This window comes from Saccostrea cucullata, unplaced genomic scaffold (genome assembly GCF_032062105.1).
Source record: "Saccostrea cucullata isolate Sc308-1 unplaced genomic scaffold, CSIRO_AGI_Scuc_v1 ctg1145, whole genome shotgun sequence".
NCBI classification, from domain to species: Eukaryota; Metazoa; Mollusca; class Bivalvia; order Ostreida; family Ostreidae; genus Saccostrea; species Saccostrea cuccullata.
Window position 1 is genome coordinate 146,577 of NW_026919948.1, and position 18,013 is coordinate 164,589.

Below are 18,013 nucleotides of genomic sequence, written 5' to 3' on the forward strand. Positions count from 1 at the left end.
TTCATAGATTCACTGTGGAAATACGATATCCTATTTTGAGGTTTCACCACGTTGTCATTCCATTGCTTACGAAAACATGGACAATTCAAAGTGTACAAACTCTGCTGTATACCTTCATAGTTTTTATTTATGGCTACTCCACGAACTTTTCTATAACCCAATATATAAATATTGGCGAAAATTTAGAGACCCTTCCTCCTCAGTAAATTTGTAACTAGCAATATCCAATTATAATTGTTATTTAAACAGCATCACACGACCCGTTAAGCTCATGAAATTATACACTGTTCATTCACTTTTAAGTTATGTTTCTACAGTGTATAATTTTTTGTCCAAAACGATTGATTGCTTAATTTACTAGTGGTACAGTTATAGTAAATGTTACTGATTAAAAAACAGCTTGAAAAAAGTGTCAAGTGGAGATTTTCCTTAGAAAATAATCAGTCTAAAGATTTTAACAATTGAAAAACATGTACAAGATAGTAAAATTCATTTTATTAATTCAATGGTAAGGTTTTAAAATAAAAAAAATATTCTGATGACTAATCTATCCTATTCTCGCATCATTTCCAGTTCATCTTCTGAGTAAATGATATTTTATTAAAAAGTTCCTGAGAGTTCCCGTCTGTGTTCATGTTTTAATCTGGCAGTCAAGATCAATGTTCCTGAGAAACATTACTATATGAATATTATTTCGCGAAATAACGCGAAAGTTAGGAGTTTATTCGAGAAAGTTTCGCGTTATATCGCGAAAGTTTCGCGTTATTTCGCAAAGGTTTCGAGTTAAAACGCGAAAGTTAAGCGTTTATTCGCGAAAGTTTCGCGTCATATCGCGAAAGTTTCGCGTTATAACGCGGAAGTTATGCGTTATATCGCGAAAATTTCACGTTATAACGCGAAAGTTACGCGTTATATCGCGAAAGTTCGCGTTATAATGCGCAAGGTACGCGTTTATTCGCAAAAGTTTCGCGTTATATCGTGAAAATTACGCGTTTTAATATTCGCAAAAGTTTCGCGTTATAACGCGAAAAATTTATTTTTTTTATGTATGAATATGAGCTTATTGGGCTTTCCTAAACTTGCATATAAATTGAGAATAATAAAAAAATGAAAAGAGCATTTTAATTCTTATTGATAATATTGCAATGCGTACCGGGTATTTTATACAGTTAAAAATATCATCATCAATCGCAATACGAAATTCCCAATCTATACCCAACAGGCCTATTTTTTATTTGATAGTAAGGAAACGTTAACTTTGTACGAACACTGAATTTGTTAAAATACCTGTAACATCAACTTATGTTTGCTTAGCCTGTATGTTTTAAAAATTGATCATCGGAATTTTCATCATAAAATGTTGCCTCTGTGAGCTCTACGTAGTAGAGTTTGCGAAAACAAACCAAATCTCCGTATAATTATTTTATATAGGCCCGTAGCAACATGTTTCATAAAAAGAATTTCAAGCAGAAAAGGGAAAAAAGTTAGCTACCTAAACTCGAAAATGTGTGTGCTTGGGGGTGGGGGTGGACCTTTTTTAAATGCCAGAATTTTTATTAGTAAAATTACATTAAAAAACATTTATCAGAAACAAAGTAGTGAGGCCTGCCCACGCCCCCTCCATATCCAACGGGTCTGTTGTATACAAAAAATATTATTTAATTGATGAAAAAATAAAAGCTGTACTTTACAAATTATAGTAGAAAAGAGAATGTTCTGATAAGAAATTTAATTTGAGACTTAAATTTGTACAAGTCATCAAACTGAGTAAAAAGGGAAGCAAGGAACACGTACGTAGAGAGAGAGAATAAACGTATCATTACATACTTCCTGGTCCATCTACGATAACAAGTGATCAATAAATTATGAAAACGTGTCCTAAGTTTAAAAGGAATAATGCTATAGCTTATAAAACCACTCATGGTTTTACCGAATTCAAAAATGTACATGAGTCAATCAAACCAAAAAGGGGTGTAGGACGATCGAACTACCTGTATAATATACAGCTATCCCCGCTAATCAAGGATATATATATATATATACATCTATATGAATATTCATTATCCTTAATTGTTTTTAAATTATTTTTTTTACCATCAACTAATATCAACAAGCATAGGAAAAATGGAATTCCTTCAGAAGTATGTTCTTGAAAACATACCGTGATGGTAACCCCCCCCCTCTTACTTTCAATGAGACAGTCCGTCTGTATAATTGTCTGTCCGTCTGTCATTCAGCCTTTGTGTAACACTTAAATTTCTCTTCTGGGCATTTTTTAAAAGTCTTTAACTTTTGAATTGAAATTTATATCATATTCCTTATAGTCTAAAGAAGACAGATTTTGAGGTCAAAAGGTCAAGGACAGACATTCGTACACTCGTAGTGTGTAACACTTCATTTTATAGCTTTAAAAGCATTTGCGATGAAATTATTATACATGCATTATGTACAATTATTGCTGTTTCTGAGGTCAATACGATGATTTAGCCACCTTCGAAGGACACCATGCATTCACCTCCACCCAAAGCAAACCCTAGCTATCTCCTCACATGTTAACATTTGCTGAAGTCCTAACCAAATGCATTGAGAGAAATAAACATATCAAGTAACTAAGAAAGGAGGAGGAGGCGTTTTCAGGGGGGGGGATCTCTTATTACACCCCCCCCCCCCCCCCCCCGCCCTCCTGAAAAAAAGATGTGAATTCTCCGACTCCAAATTTTATTTCGGGAAGTGGGGACTTTAAGGGTCCACTAATGGGGAGAGAAGCCTTTCAATATTTTAGTCCAATGAAGAAAAAAATCCTTAGGAGCTTGCTTTGTTCACCTGGAAGGTCACATGCAGGTTAATATAACATGTTTTTCTTTATAATGTTGGATGAAAGCCAATCAGAGATATAGGAATTATAGGAATATTTAATAGGAATATAGATTTAGGAATTATTTAATCACTATTATAATATCATAAGTATTAATATGCAGGCATGTAGAAGCGGGGGAGGGGGCCTGTCCACTTTTTTTCCAAAATAGTTCTTTACTATTGATAAAATGTTCATTGAAACGCCAGAATTACCCCCTCCCCCTTATATTCAATTTCAATTTCTTACAGATGAGAGCTATACAACTGCATCAACATTTTTGACCTTGGCCTTTCCTTTGACCTTGACCTCACTTTTATCAAACTGTGTTTATGTCAGTTTTAAAGAAACAATTCATAATTTTTTTTCAACTTTATATACCGATACAAAATGATGAGAGCTTTTCGACAGAATCAATATTTTTTTTACCTTGCCCTATCCTTTGACCTTGACCTCACTTTTCCTAAATTAGTGTCAAACTTCATGTGGCGATACATCCTGATGTAAGCAATTCAACTGCATCAACATTTTTTACCTTAACCTTTTATTTGACCTTGACCTCACTTTCTGAATTTAGTGTCAAACTTCATATGCTTATACATACTGATGTAAGCAATTCAATTTCATCACTTGTCAAGATATTCTGATCAAATTTTCATGTTGCATTACTAATATACCCTCGGCAGGGCATTCATGTCCTATGGACATATTTCTAGAGTTTTATCAAACTTCATAAGCTGATACATATTGATGTAAACTATTCAACTGCATGAACATTTATTTACCTTGACATTTCCCTTGACCTTGACTTCACTTTTCTTAAATAGTTGTTTAGCTCAATTCAAAAAAAAAACATTCAAGATATTTTTATCAAACTTCATATGCCGATACATACCAATGTAAACTATTCAAATGCATCACAAAAAAAAATTGACCTTTATGTTACTTTTCTTAATTAAGTGTTTACATGTAGCACTGTTTTAAAGAAACTATTTGAGATATTTTTATCAACTTTCATATGCTGATACATATTGATGTAAGCTATTCAACTGCATTAAAAAATGACCTTGACCTTCCTTTGACTTTGACCTCATTTTCTTAAATTAGCGTTTAGCTCAGTTTTAAGGAAACCATTCAGGACAGTGTTATCAAACTTCATATGCTGATACATACTGATGTAAGCTGTTCAACTGCATCAGCATTTTTAATCTTGACCTTTCCTTTGACCTTAACTGCATATATTTTAAATTTGTAATTAGCTCAGTTTTAAATAAACCATACAAAATATTTTTTATCAAACTCAGATATGCTGGTATGTTTTTGTGAGAACTATATGACTGCATCAAAAACGTTTGACCATGAATTTTCCTGTAACCTTGACCTGTCCTGTATATGGTATTTCTGATATGATACTAGTAAAAGTATCCCCATCACAGCTTTTAATGATAAATTCTATTCAATAAATTAATCAACACAATATTACAGAATAAATGTTTTATCACAGTAAATGCCAAGTTCTATAAAGAAAATATGAAATTCCTTGGAAATTTCGCCATGTAGACATATCCACAATTCGATTTCCACCCATTCAAATATTCACTCACAGCTCAGCATTTTGTTATAGTCTGCTTGAGATCATGTGACCTAGAATAAAAATATTTTCAAAGGGACATGGACACAGTTTCAGCAAAAAATTTTAAAATTCATTTTTCAATTTTTGCAAATATTAAGCTAAGATCTTTCTAATAATCATCAAAATTTTGAACTTCATCTGTCAAGATACAAGACAGATTTAGAGTTCCTAACCTTTGTTGTGCAAACAGGGTGTGTGTAATGTTTTTGTTTATATAGGTTAATATTTAAACAATAAAATGCTTTCTTTGTTTGTTATTGCTGAAATTAACGGAAGCAGCTGTTGCAGAAAAAATACATAACCCGCTTAAGCGGGTTTTGTAAATTTTTTCTGCAATAGCTGCGACCGTTAATTCCAGTAATAACAAACAAAGAAAGACGTTTTATTGTTTATATTTATATCTGTTTAAATAATCAATTAAAGTAGGATTAAAAAGATTAATTATTGTATTAATGATGCAATCGTCTTTATACATTTCATTGATGGAACAGCCACTGCTCAAGAAATCTGTTCAGGCGACATGCCGACTGTAGTTCATGCAGTGATTAACGCAATGGGTTTTCTTAAGAAATAAAGGAGAAAATATTCAGTTGATGTAAATATATACTAATATATGCTTGATCAAAGCAAAATTTCAACAAAGAAGATAATTCTAAATACGATTAGACAGTTTCTAGTGATTTGCTGAATTTCATTTTGTTATAAATATGATATTTTCTATATATATAAACAAAGCAAAGCATAAGCATTGTATATATTATGAAGAACTTGAAGTTCTGTATCTCATCTGTTAATCAACAAATAATGTTCAAATTTTTGCTGATCACTTAATGATGCCTTAGTTAGGAATTATAAACATTAAAATTAGTTTTAAAAAATTCAGTTGAAACTATGTCCATGTCCCTTTTAAGTTCAAGATGAATGCACTGTTAAAAAAAAAGAACATTGAAAAATTCTGTTGCATTTCATGGTAATATATGAGTGTAATTTTTATTTGCTGACTTAAGTTCTTACTCATATTAGGGGAACCAAAATATGTGCGTTTTTTCCGCAAATTGGGTTGCATTATCCCATTGACTTTGAAGAAAAGGCCAAATTTGGATAAAGAATTTATTTCTGTCTCTATCATGTTCTGATGTGAATATATACTTTTTACTTTTAAGTTCTTTCTGTATTCCCATGACATGAATAATGAGATATTGTGTTGTTGTTTTGACAACTGGGATAAACAAGAGGCCCACGGGCCACATCGCTGCCCTGAGCACTGCATGTGGCTAGGAAAAAAGCATAAATCAGTTTACTATTGAAAAGTTTAAACCAAAAAGTGAACTCAACCAATCCTTAAAGTGTCTGGGGAGAGGGTATGATTTGAACAAACTTGAATCTACACTAACTATGGATGCTTGCATATTTCTTTGATTACCTGTGGCTGTATTGCCCTTTACATTTGAACAATCATTGTGCCTCCCCCCCCCCCCCCTGCCCAACTAAAATATGACAAATCATGGCTTTGCTGTCTTTGAAAAAAAAAATTCCTATATATTCCTAAGTAAAACTGTGCTCATCCATTGTGGTCCCACCCTACCCCTAGGATGATTTGATCAAACTTAAAACAACACTACCTGAGGATGCTTCCATATATAAGAATGATCATAGCTTTGCTGTTCTTGAGAAGAAGATTTTTAATGAATTTTCATATATGTTTCCATGTAAAACTTTGGACGGCCATTGTGGCCCCGCCCTAACCCCGGGGGTCATGATTTGAACAATTTAGAATCTACACTACCCGAGGATTCTTCCATATAAATATGAATGATCATTGCTTTGCTGTTCTTGAGAAGAAGATTTTTAAAGAATTTTCCTATATATTTCTATGTATAACTTTAATCGGCCATTATGGCCAGACCCTACCCCCGGGGCTCATGATTTGAACAAACTTGAATCTACACTACCCGAGGATGCTTCCATATAAATATGACCAATCATGGCTTTGCTGTTCTTGGGAAGAAGATTTTTTAAAGAATTTTCGTATATATTTCTATGTAAAACTTTGATCGGCCATTGTGGCCCCGCCCTACCCCGGGGGTCATGATTTGAACAAACTTGATTCTACACTACCTGAGGATGTTACGACATAAGTTTCAACTTTTCTAGCACAGTGGTTCTTAAGAAGAAGATTTTTAAAATACTGTAGACGTACTTTTTTCCACGGGGTCATAATTCCGCGGAATCTCAATTTCTGTTTAATTCGCAGGTAGAAAATTACGCGGATTTCTTAGACTTCCACTACATGCCTTACATTTATATTAAGTACGCTTGGACAAATTTCCACGGAAAGTTTGTCAGCGCTTACATAGCGTAAATTAATACCACGCGGAAAAAAGTACTTCTACAGTCTGCCACTAAATTTTCGCTATTTCTTAGTTATCCCCTTGAAAGTGGGCATGACCTTCATTTGATCAAATTCAATTCACCTTCCCTCAAGGATGCTTTGTGGTAAGTTTGGTTAAAATTAGCCCAGTAGTTCTTCAGAAGAAGTCTAAAATGTGAAAATTTTACAGACAGACGGATGGACAGATGGCCCACAGACAAAATGTGATCAGAAAAGCTCACTTGAGCTTTCAGCTCAGGTGAGCTAAAAAACATTGCTTGATTTTAAGTTTTGCAGAAAAAATTTACATAACCTGCTTACGTGGGTTGTGCATTTTTTCTGCAACAGCTGCTTCCGTTAGTTCCAGTAATAACAAACAAAGAAAGCATTTTATTGTTTAAATAATAACGTTCGTGTGAATAGGAATGTTATTTACAAGGATTAAATGTTCAAAAAGTTCGTGGACCATGGCGTTTTTTGTCAAAATGAATGATTCAAGATATGCTTATTGTATTCCAAAATATTAGTTGTGAAATTCCAAGTCACAATTGTTTGATCTTTATTGTTTGACCTTAATATTTTGTAAAAATCTTAGTCATTAAAGGTCGCGGATAGTGCAAACAGACCAGGGTTAAAATGCCATAAACTTTTAAATAATGTGATCTGATTGAAATAACTACTTAGTATTTTCTTTTTAAAATGAGTCAAAATTGAATAAAGTTTAATGTACATATCACAAATAAAGTGGTTATTACCATTTTCTGATACAGTGTAACATTAGTATTGCTTACTAAATAGGCCTACCTATCCAATTAAATTATTAAACAAACATTGTAAATTAAGGGCTACAATTCAGATTTACTTTTGATTATGGTGACAAATATATAATGAACTTGTGTGACATCTGATTTGGAAAATCATCAATGATCTTGTGAATTTAGATACGATTAACCGGTTAATTGGTCGGAACGTCTTACGGTTATCTGATTAGCAATTCTGTATTCGATTGCCATCCCTAAAAGGAAATAAAGCATTTGTCCAGGAACTTCTTGGACAACCCTCATATGTATTAAAAAGGGAATATTTGATAATGAAATATTTCTTAACCTACCTGTGTTTTTGGTTTCTAGAGCCCAGAGTCCTTTAACCAAAGGGTCTTTTACATGCAATTGCTCCAACACAGTTGTATCTGAAAAAGCATGAAAACATGTCCACCCTGTTACTTGACAACATCATTTTCATGTCCCGAAAGCCTGTTTTTGCTCTGTCTGTCCATCTGTCTGTCTGTCTGCAAAAACTTGTCAGTAAATTTTGAATGATCTTAGCTACTTTTTTTTTACATTTCACATAAATATATGTATTCCTTGTGAAGAGATCTTTCTTTGGTTACCAACAAACATGAAATTTGACCCACTTTTGCAAAATGTGTTCTTACTCTAAATTCTAAAATCAGTCTAACCTTTTGACTTCAAGAACTTTTCAATAATTGGTAACACAGTTTCCATGGGAACACACATGTTGATATGTGGATAACTAGCACCAGCAGACACATCCCTGTAAAGATATATGTTTATATAGTATCTGGCTAAAATCTTCTATCCTTCTACAACTTTTATCATAAACATAGTCTGTTGGGGTATTAATACTGTTTTGTGCTTAAGGATTTGTAGAGGACCCAACATAAGTAGGTTAGATTTCAACACACTGGTGACTCTTCCAATAACAAAAACAAGAGGCCCATGGGCCACATCGCTCACCTGAGAAGCTTTGACCATTCTGTTCTTTACCAGATTTCCCCCTTGTTATACATAATGCATCCCCACCCTATCCCACTGATCATAATTTAGACATTTTGAAATCTACACTACCCCATGAACTTTCCATGGGCACATACGTTTCAGCTTTTTTGGCCCAGTGGTTCCTGAGAAGATTTTCAAAGATTTTTCCTATATATTTCTGTGTAAAACTTTGATTCCCTATAATGGCCCCACCCTTCCCCCGGGGGTCATGATTCCTACAATTTAGAATTTACACTACCCAAAATGCTTCCACATAAGCTTCACTTTTTCTGGCCTAATGGTTCTTGAGAAGAAGATTTTCAAAGATTTTTCCTATATATTTCTATATAAAACTTTGATTCCCCATTGTGGCCCCGCCCTTCCCCCGGGGGTCATTATTTGAACAATTTAGAATCTACACTATACCAGGATGCTTCCACATAAGTTTCAGCTTTTCTGGCCCAGTGGTTCTTGAGAAGAAGATTTTCAAAGATTTTTCCTATATATTTCTATGTAAAACTTTGATACCCCATTGTGGCCCCGCCCCACCCCCGGGGGTCATGATTTGAACAATTTAGAATCTACACTATACCAGGATGCTTCCACATAAGTTTCAGCTTTTCTGGCCCAGTGGTTCTTGAGAAGAAGATTTTCAAAGATTTTTCCTATATATTTCTATATAAAACTTTGATTCCCCATTGTGGCCCCGCCCTTCCCCGGGGGTCATGATTTGAACAATTTAGAATCTACATTATACCAGGATGCTTCCACATAAGTTTCAGCTTTTCTGGCCCAGTGGTTCTTGAGAAGAAGATTTTCAAAGATTTTTCCTATATATTTCTATGTAAAAATTTGATACCCCATTGTGCCCCCGTCCTTCCCCCGGGGGTCATGATTTGAACAATTTAGAATCTACACTATACCAGGATGCTTCCACATAAGATTCAGCTTTTCTGGCCCAGTGGTTCTTGAGAAGAAGATTTTCAAAGATTTTTCCTATATATTTCTAAATAAAACTTTGATTCCCCATTGTGGCCCCGCCCTTCCCCCGGGGGTCATTATTTGAACAATTTAGAATCTACACTATACCAGGATGCTTCCACATAAGTTTCAGCTTTTCTGGCCCAGTGGTTCTTGAGAAGAAGATTTTCAAAACATTTTTCCTATATATTTCTATATAAAACTTTGATTCTCCATTGTGGCCCCGCCCTTCCCCTGGGGGTCATGATTTGAACAATTTAGAATCTACATTATACCAGGATGCTTCCACCTAAGTTTCAGCTTTTCTGGCCCAGTGATTTTCAAAGATTTTTCCTATATATTTCTATATAAAACTTTGATTCCCCATTGTGGCCCCGCCCTTCCCCCGGGGGTCATGATTTGAACAATTTAGAATCTACACTATACCAGGATGCTTCCACATAAGTTTCAGCTTTTTCTGGCCCAGTGGTTCTTGAGAAGAAGATTTTCAAAGATTTTTCCTATATATTTCTATATAAAACTTTGATTCCCCATTGTGGCCCCGCCCTTCCCCCGGGGGTCATGATTTGAACAATTTAGAATCTACATTATACCAGGATGCTTCCACATAAGTTTCAGCTTTTCTGGCCCAGTGGTTCTTGAGAAGAAGATTTTCAAAGATTTTTCCTATATCTTTCTATGTAAAACTTTGATTCCCCATTGTGGCCCCGCCCTTCCCCCGGGGGTCATGATTTGAACAATTTAGAATCTACATTATACCAGGATGCTTCCACATAAGTTTCAGCTTTTCTGGCCCAGTGGTTCTTGAGAAGAAGATTTTCAAAGATTTTTCCTATATCTTTCTATGTAAAAATTTGATACCCCATTGTGCCCCCGCCCTTCCCCCGGGGGTCATGATTTGAACAATTTAGAATCTACACTATACCAGGATGCTTCCACATAAGATTCAGCTTTTCTGGCCCAGTGGTTCTTGAGAAGAAGATTTTCAAAGATTTTTCCTATATATTTCTATATAAAACTTTGATTCCCCATTGTGGCCCCGCCCTTCCCCCGGGGGTCATTATTTGAACAATTTAGATTCTACACTATACCAGGATGCTTCCACATAAGTTTCAGCTTTTCTGGCCCAGTGGTTCTTGAGAAGAAGATTTTCAAAGATTTTTCCTATATATTTCTATATAAAACTTTGATTCTCCATTGTGGCCCCGCCCTTCCCCCGGGGGTCATGATTTGAACAATTTAGAATCTACATTATACCAGGATGCTTCCACATAAGTTTCAGCTTTTCTGGCCCAGTGGTTCTTGAGAAGAAGATTTTCAAAGATTTTTCCTATATATTTCTATATAAAACTTTGATCCCCCATTGTGGCCCCGCCCTTCCCCCGGGGGTCATTATTTGAACAATTTAGAATCTACAATATACCAGGATGCTTCCACATCAGTTTCAGCTTTTTCTGGCCCAGTGGTTCTTGAGAAGAAGATTTTCAAAGATTTTTCCTATATATTTCTATATAAAACTTTGATTCCCCATTGTGGCCCCGCCCTTCCCCCGGGGGTCATGATTTGAACAATTTAAAATCTACACTACCCCAGGATGCTTCCACATAAGTTTTAGTTTTACTGGCCCAGTGGTTCTTGAGAAGATTTTTTAATGACCCAACCCTATTTTTGTCTTTTCTTGATTATCTCCCCTTGCGAGGGGATATGTCCCTTCATTTTAACAATTTAGATTTCCCTTCACCCAAGGATGTTTTGTACCAAGTTTGGTCAAAATTGGCCCAGTGGTTCTTGAGAAGAAGTCGAAAATGTGAAAAGTTTACAGACGGACAGACAGACGGACGGACGGACAGACGGACGGACGACAGACAAAATGTGATCAGAAAAGCTCACTTGAGCCTTCGGCTCAGGTGAGCTAAAAATATGTTCTAGTTTAGATAAAGACATACTACTTGTAACCTATGACCAGAAAGGCAATGTAATGTAACACATAAAGTGACCCGAGGGCCACAACCCTCACCTGATTCACTTTGACCCTCTTGTTTTTCATCAGTTTCCCCCTTAAAATGCTTTAATTCCCTATTGTGGCCCCAGAAGATTTTTTTAATGATTCCACCCTATTTTTGTCTTTTGTTGATTATTTCCCCTTAGATGGGGACTTTACGCTTCATTTCAAAATTTCAGAATTTCCTTTACATAAGAATGCTTTGTACCAACTTTGAGAAAATGTAGCCCAGTGGGTTCTTCTGTAAAAAGTTTACACAGAGAAGGACAGCTAGATAGGCTGACTATGGACAAAGGGTGATCAGAAAAACTCACTTGAGCTTTCAGCTCAGGTGAGCTAAAAATTCTTTGACTAAAGGACACATTACAAATGATTAATAACAGGTTACCATAGAAGAAGAAAAATGAACAGTTTATGAATCCTGATGAGCAGCTGACTTACTTTGCATTACATACTGTGACACCGACTACTTTTCCCTGCCTGTTTACGATGGGTCCCCCACTGGCTCCAGCATGTATAGCACAGGTGGTCTACAAGTACATAGCACATTTAAATTAGTCATTTATAGCACAGGTGGTCTACAAGTACATAGCACAGTTAAATTAGTCATTTATAGCACAGGTGGTCTACAAGTACATAGCACAGTTAAATTAGTCATTTATAGCACAGGTGGTCTACAAGTACACAGCACAGTTAAACTAGGTCTGTAAAGCACAGGCAGTCTTCAAAAACATAGCACAATTTAACTATAGACCTGTATAGCACAGGTAGTCTACAAAAACATAGCACAGTTAAACTAGGTCTGTAAAGGCAAAAGCACAGGTAGTCTACAAGTACATAGCACAGTTAAACTAGATCTGTAAAGCACAGGAAGTCTTCAAGTACATAGCACAGTTAAACTATAGACCTGTATAGCACAGGTGGTCTACAAGTAGAAAGCACGGTTAAACTATAGACCTCTATAGCACAGGTGGTCTACAAGTAGAAAGCACAGTAAAACTATAGACCTTTATAGCACAGGTGGTCTACAAGTACATAGCACAGTTAAACTAGTCATGTATAGCACAGGTGGTCTACAAGTACAAAGCACAGTTAAACTGTCATGTATAACACAGGTGGTCTACAAGTACATAGCACAGTTAAAATAGTCATGTATAGCACAGGTGGTCTACAAGTACATAGCAAAGTTAAATTAGTCATGTATAGCATAGTTATACTAGACCTGTCTACAAGTACATTGTACAGTTATACTAGACCTGTCTACAAGTACATTGTACAGTTATACTAGACCTGTCTACAAGTACATAGTAGAGTTAAACTAGACCTGTCTACAAGTACATAGCACAGTTAAACTAAAGACCTGTATAGCACAGGCATTGTACAAGTACATAACATAGTTAAACTAGTCATATATAGCTCAGTTGATCTACAAGTACATAGCATAGTTAAACTATAGACCTGTATAGTACAGGTAGTCTACAAGTTCATAGCACAATTAAACTAGTCATGTAGAGCACAGGTGTTCTACAAGTACATAACATAGTTAAACTAGTCTTGTATAGCTCAGTTGGTCTACAAGTACATAGCACAGTTAAACTACAGGCCTGTATAGCACACGTGCTCTTCAAGTACATAGCACAGTTAAACTAGGTCTGTTAAGCAGAGGCGGTCTACAAGTACATAGCAAAGTTAAACTAGAGCTGTCTACAAGTACATTGTACAGTTATACTAGAGCTGTTTACAAGTACATTGTACAGTTAAACTAGACCTGTCTACAAGTACATTGTACAGTTATACTAGACCTGTCTACAAATACTTTTTACAGTTATACTAGACCTGTCTACAAGTACATTGTACAGTTATACTAGACCTGTCTACAAGTACATTGTACAGTTATACCAGACCTGTCTTCAAGTACATTGTACAGTTATACTAGACCTGTCTACAAGTACATTGTACAGTTATACTAGACCTGTCTACAAGTACATTGTACATTTATACTAGTCCTGTCTACAAGTACATTGTACAGTTAAACTAGACCTGTCTACAAGTACATGTACATAGTAGAGTTAAACTAGACCTGTCTACAAGTACATAGCAGAGTTAAACTAGACCTGTCTACAAGTACTTTGTACAGTTATACTAGACCTAACTACAAGGACATTGTACAGTTATACCAGACCTGTCTACAAGTACATTGTACAGTTATACTAGACCTGTCTACAAGTACATTGCACAGTTAAACTAGCCTGTCTACAAGTACATTGTACAGTTATACTAGACCTGTCTACAAGTACTTTTTACAGTTATACTAGACCTGTCTACAAGTACATTGTACATTTATACTAGTCCTGTCTACAAGTACATTGTACAGTTAAACTAGACCTGTCTACAAGTACATAGTAGAGTTAAACCAGACCTGTCTTCAAGTACATTGTACAGTTATACTAGACCTGTCTACAAGTACATTGTACAGTTTTACTAGACCTGTCTACAAGTACATTGTACATTTATACTAGTCCTGTCTACAAGTACATTGTACAGTTAAACTAGACCTGTCTACAAGTACATAGTAGAGTTAAACTAGACCTGTCTACAAGTACATAGCAGAGTTAAACTAGACCTGTCTACAAGTACTTTGTACAGTTATACTAGACCTATCTACAAGTACATTGTACAGTTATACCGACCTGTCTACAAGTACATTGTACAGTTATACTAGACCTGTCTACAAGTACATTGCACAGTTAAACTAGACCTGTCTACAAGTACTTTGTACAGTAAACTTGTCTAATCTGGACACTGCGTTTTCCATAGAAAATGACCAGATTTAACAAGATTATAGATTACATAACTTTTTAAAACAATTGAATTCACTAGATAAAAATTAACCTGAAGCATGACAATTTGGTTCTTTATTCTGAGAATTTTGGACACAGTTCCTGAGGTAGCTGATGGGAGAAGGTCATATTCTTCATTGAAGATGGCATGACCCACTCCAAATACTGTCTCTCCTACAACAAAAAATTATTTTAATTCATGAAAGGAATAATTAAAAGAAAGCTGATAGAAATGAAAATGTTTATCCTAATGAAGTTTTATGAAGTAGTATATACTGAATCTTCATTTTTGTGTCACTAACTCACTATAGCATATTGAATTGATGCACACCATCTACCAGATAAATGCATCACTAGACTCAATGTTTCAAAGGAGTTATTTCACAATTCTTTAAATAATAAGCATTTTTTTTTAATCTGTGAAATTAATGTACCTGGTAAATATAATTAACAGATACATGTATATTAAGAACTCCATTTGTCCAGTTTACCTTCTTTCACCTTTGATGGTTTCAGTGAAGATGGAAAGTCACCTGCATTGACCTTCACAGACAAAAGAGCAAGGTCAAATGCAGGGGAGGTGATATTTCTGTACAGTAACTTTCCAGAGTATACATTTCCTGAAGGCCATTTAATTTTTGCTGGAAAGAAAGATCAACTTAATAACTAGAAGTCTCTTTGACAATACACAGTGACAGAAAAAAACATTAAGCAATATAACAAACTTGAATCTACATCATATGAGTATGCTCTTATAAAGATATAACAAATCATAGCTTTATATAGATACATGTATAACTATTCATGGCTTTGCTGATTTCTTAATAAGCAGAATATTTTAATGATTTTCCTAAAAATCCCCATGTAAAGATATGAATGCACATTGTGGCTCCACCCTACCCCAGGTAATGATGTGCATAACATTGAATCATCACCACCTGAATATGCCTGTGGGAAATCTTATTATCTTCCCTTGATAAATTTGAATCCCCATCATCCATAAACGTTTCATGCCAAATAAAGTTGAAATTGGCCCAGTTACTCTGAAATAACCGTACTGTAGTAATCCAGAGCCAAAATGTACAATCCTCTCCTATTTATGTGGACTCCGAAGCATGGCTTGAGACGATAGTGTAACCACAAGCCTGACTTTTGAATGGTGAAATTTGTCAAGGGTTTTTGAAGAGAAACTATATCACAAAACCGACATCAAGAAGATAATGACCATCACTAGTTTTAAGACTTTTAACCAAAGCGAGTGGCAATCACTTAATGATTAAAGTAGGGTTAAAGTGCAAAAATAAAAACAATAATTTGTGGTAAAAAATGTTTTACATTCTAAATCAGGATGGTGATTCTTTTTACCTCTTAAAAAAATATAAGACTAATTCTATGGTTAACTTCTGAGGTTAACAAAGATAAAATTCTAAATTAGTTTAACTTTATAAATATTTTCAACACCCATTGTAGTTTGTGAAAAGTGCTGCAATCCTATAGAGATTCTACTAAATATAAAAGCAATTAGGAGATGTGAAATAGGGCTATACAATTAATTTTTTCTGACCTTACATACCTGGAGTGTGATTGCAATCTTTGACAACATGGCTGCAAGTCAGGAGAATGACTTCATCTCCATGGATACCAACTATGAACCCTGACCCCCAGCTTCCTCTGACGGAGATCATGGGAACTGAGCGGACTACTTGTTGTAAAACTGTGTCTGGTTGACCTACAAATTTCAATTCACAATAATATTTACCATTAAAAATTATGAATGTTCTTTGACAATCATGTTTACTCTCCCCATTCCAGCTTTAAAACATATACCCCCTCCTCCTGTTTTAAGGGATCAAAAACCTATGCATTTCTTCATTTTGGATACTGTTACCTTTTCCATCAATGTTTAGCACTGCAGGGCCAATCTCAATAGGAATTCCATCTACTGCTTTCAGGATTTCTGGCAAGGCACAGGCCATGGATAGCCCCACCCACTCGTTATTTTTCCAGCAGAGAGTGGCTATCATCACACCAATCACACATCTATTAATTATACAAGTGAACGATACATGAATATAACTTCCACATATGGTAGGTTTAGGTAATTAGAATCTATACTTTACCAAATTTGTTTAATTCTGTAACCACTGCTACAATCAACCAAATAAAGATAAAAGAGGAAACTGTCAGTTCTTCTCAGTATACATCAGTAATGAGTTGTCATTAGTTTTCAGCAGTCAGTATTTTTTCAGTACACCACAGTTATTACCTTGACCTTCTCCTCTCCAGTAATATCCCACCCTCAGAGCCTGGAACACACCTGGCATCAGTCATTAACAGAACTTTATGCTTTCCTGCTGTATTACTTATGATTCCAGCACTTCTGGAATTTAGGAACACCTCTGGATTAAGCCCTCCAAATGGTGTAGAAACAATTTCCACTGAATCTCCTATGAAGTTACTATTAGAAGATTTTGTTGAAATAACTGAATAGAAAGGTACCCAATTATTAAGCTTGATAAGCACAAAACAGGATAAGAGTTTATGGAAAATCAATGATTTTGATTGCTCCTCTTTGCTTTTCTTGGACAAATCCTCTGCAAATTCCCAGTTATCAGGAGGCATGAGTTTCTTTAAAAGAGTTTGTAAGTTTGGTACACAAAATAAACTATGGACGCTTCCTGAAAACTGAGCACATTGGTTATCTCGGAGGTCTTCTATTACTGCATTAGAAAGACTGGCTTTTAAGTCAGGATTTAGACTGATACTCCTACTATTTTCCAAGTCAATCTTTGGCAATTGGATAGTTACCTGTAGATGTTCAAAAGTTTGTCTGACACTGGAATACGATTTCTTATTTAATTCTTTAAATACTTTACTTTTGATGTGTAAATGTTCCGATAAAACAGTCCCATGGGTAAGGAAATATCCCAGCTTGCTATCCAAGAGAAATCCACTACAGGTGTTTTCTAATGAGTTGTCCACAGAAGATCTTATGGTTATTGTGCCACATATAGGATGTGGCTCTCTTTCCATCATTATTTGGTATCTGCTCAAAAAGAAAATTAAAATACAGAACAAACATTACATTAATGCAGGGATCAGACATCCTAGCATCATTATTTTGGAATCATTTACCAGCACTTGTAAGACCATTTTTCAAGAACTTTTGAAAATACAATAAATAGGAAGTTCACAAATAAGTGGATATTCTCTTCTCTTTTTCAAAACCTCTTGTCTATATATTTTATCTCAATATTTCCTTTAATTACCGCTAAAGCAACTGAACTTGCTCGACATCTAGATACATGTATTCCTCTTTATTTAGTTTAAACAAAACATCCCATTGAGGCTCCCTTACAATAAGTGTTTTAATTATTTTGGTTTGTCCATTCTAGCCATTTCTAGGTGATTTGATTGGACTGGTTCAAACTTTAACTAAGAGCTGTGTATGCTGATTCAGTCTGACTGACACCATCAGCGGTGAAAAATGCCTGAACAAAAAAAAAGTACAGGCTGATAAGGAGTTGGAAAATTCCTGCATATTTTATGTTGAA

The 18,013-nt window shown here is 35.2% G+C and overlaps 1 protein-coding gene across 1 annotated transcript; it reads right to left on the bottom strand.

The window, feature by feature from the left end:
- Window positions 1-4,333: 4,333 nt before the first annotated feature.
- Window positions 4,334-17,510, bottom strand: LOC134240885 (peroxisomal leader peptide-processing protease-like). The gene is made up of 9 exons (XM_062722995.1): window positions 16,726-17,510; window positions 16,348-16,499; window positions 16,033-16,188; window positions 14,951-15,100; window positions 14,512-14,633; window positions 12,061-12,149; window positions 8,318-8,412; window positions 7,970-8,047; window positions 4,334-4,498 (listed from the first exon to the last, which is right to left on the bottom strand). The coding sequence occupies exons 1-9, from the start codon at window positions 17,493-17,495 to the stop codon at window positions 4,473-4,475; spliced, it is 1,638 nt and encodes a 545-aa protein (XP_062578979.1). The 5' UTR covers window positions 17,496-17,510; the 3' UTR covers window positions 4,334-4,472.
- Between the last annotated feature and the right edge of the window lie 503 nt (window positions 17,511-18,013).

Coding starts and splice junctions, on each gene's coding strand:
- LOC134240885 (XM_062722995.1), bottom strand. CDS start 17,495: ATGATGGAAAGAGAGCCACATCCTATATGTGGCACAATAACCATAAGA. Junction 16,189..16,347: donor GCTAAACATTGATGGAAAAG/GTAACAGTATCC, acceptor TGAAATTTGTAG/GTCAACCAGACACAGTTTTA. Junction 4,499..7,969: donor TCTAGAAACCAAAAACACAG/GTAGGTTAAGAA, acceptor TTTTTATTCTAG/GTCACATGATCTCAAGCAGA.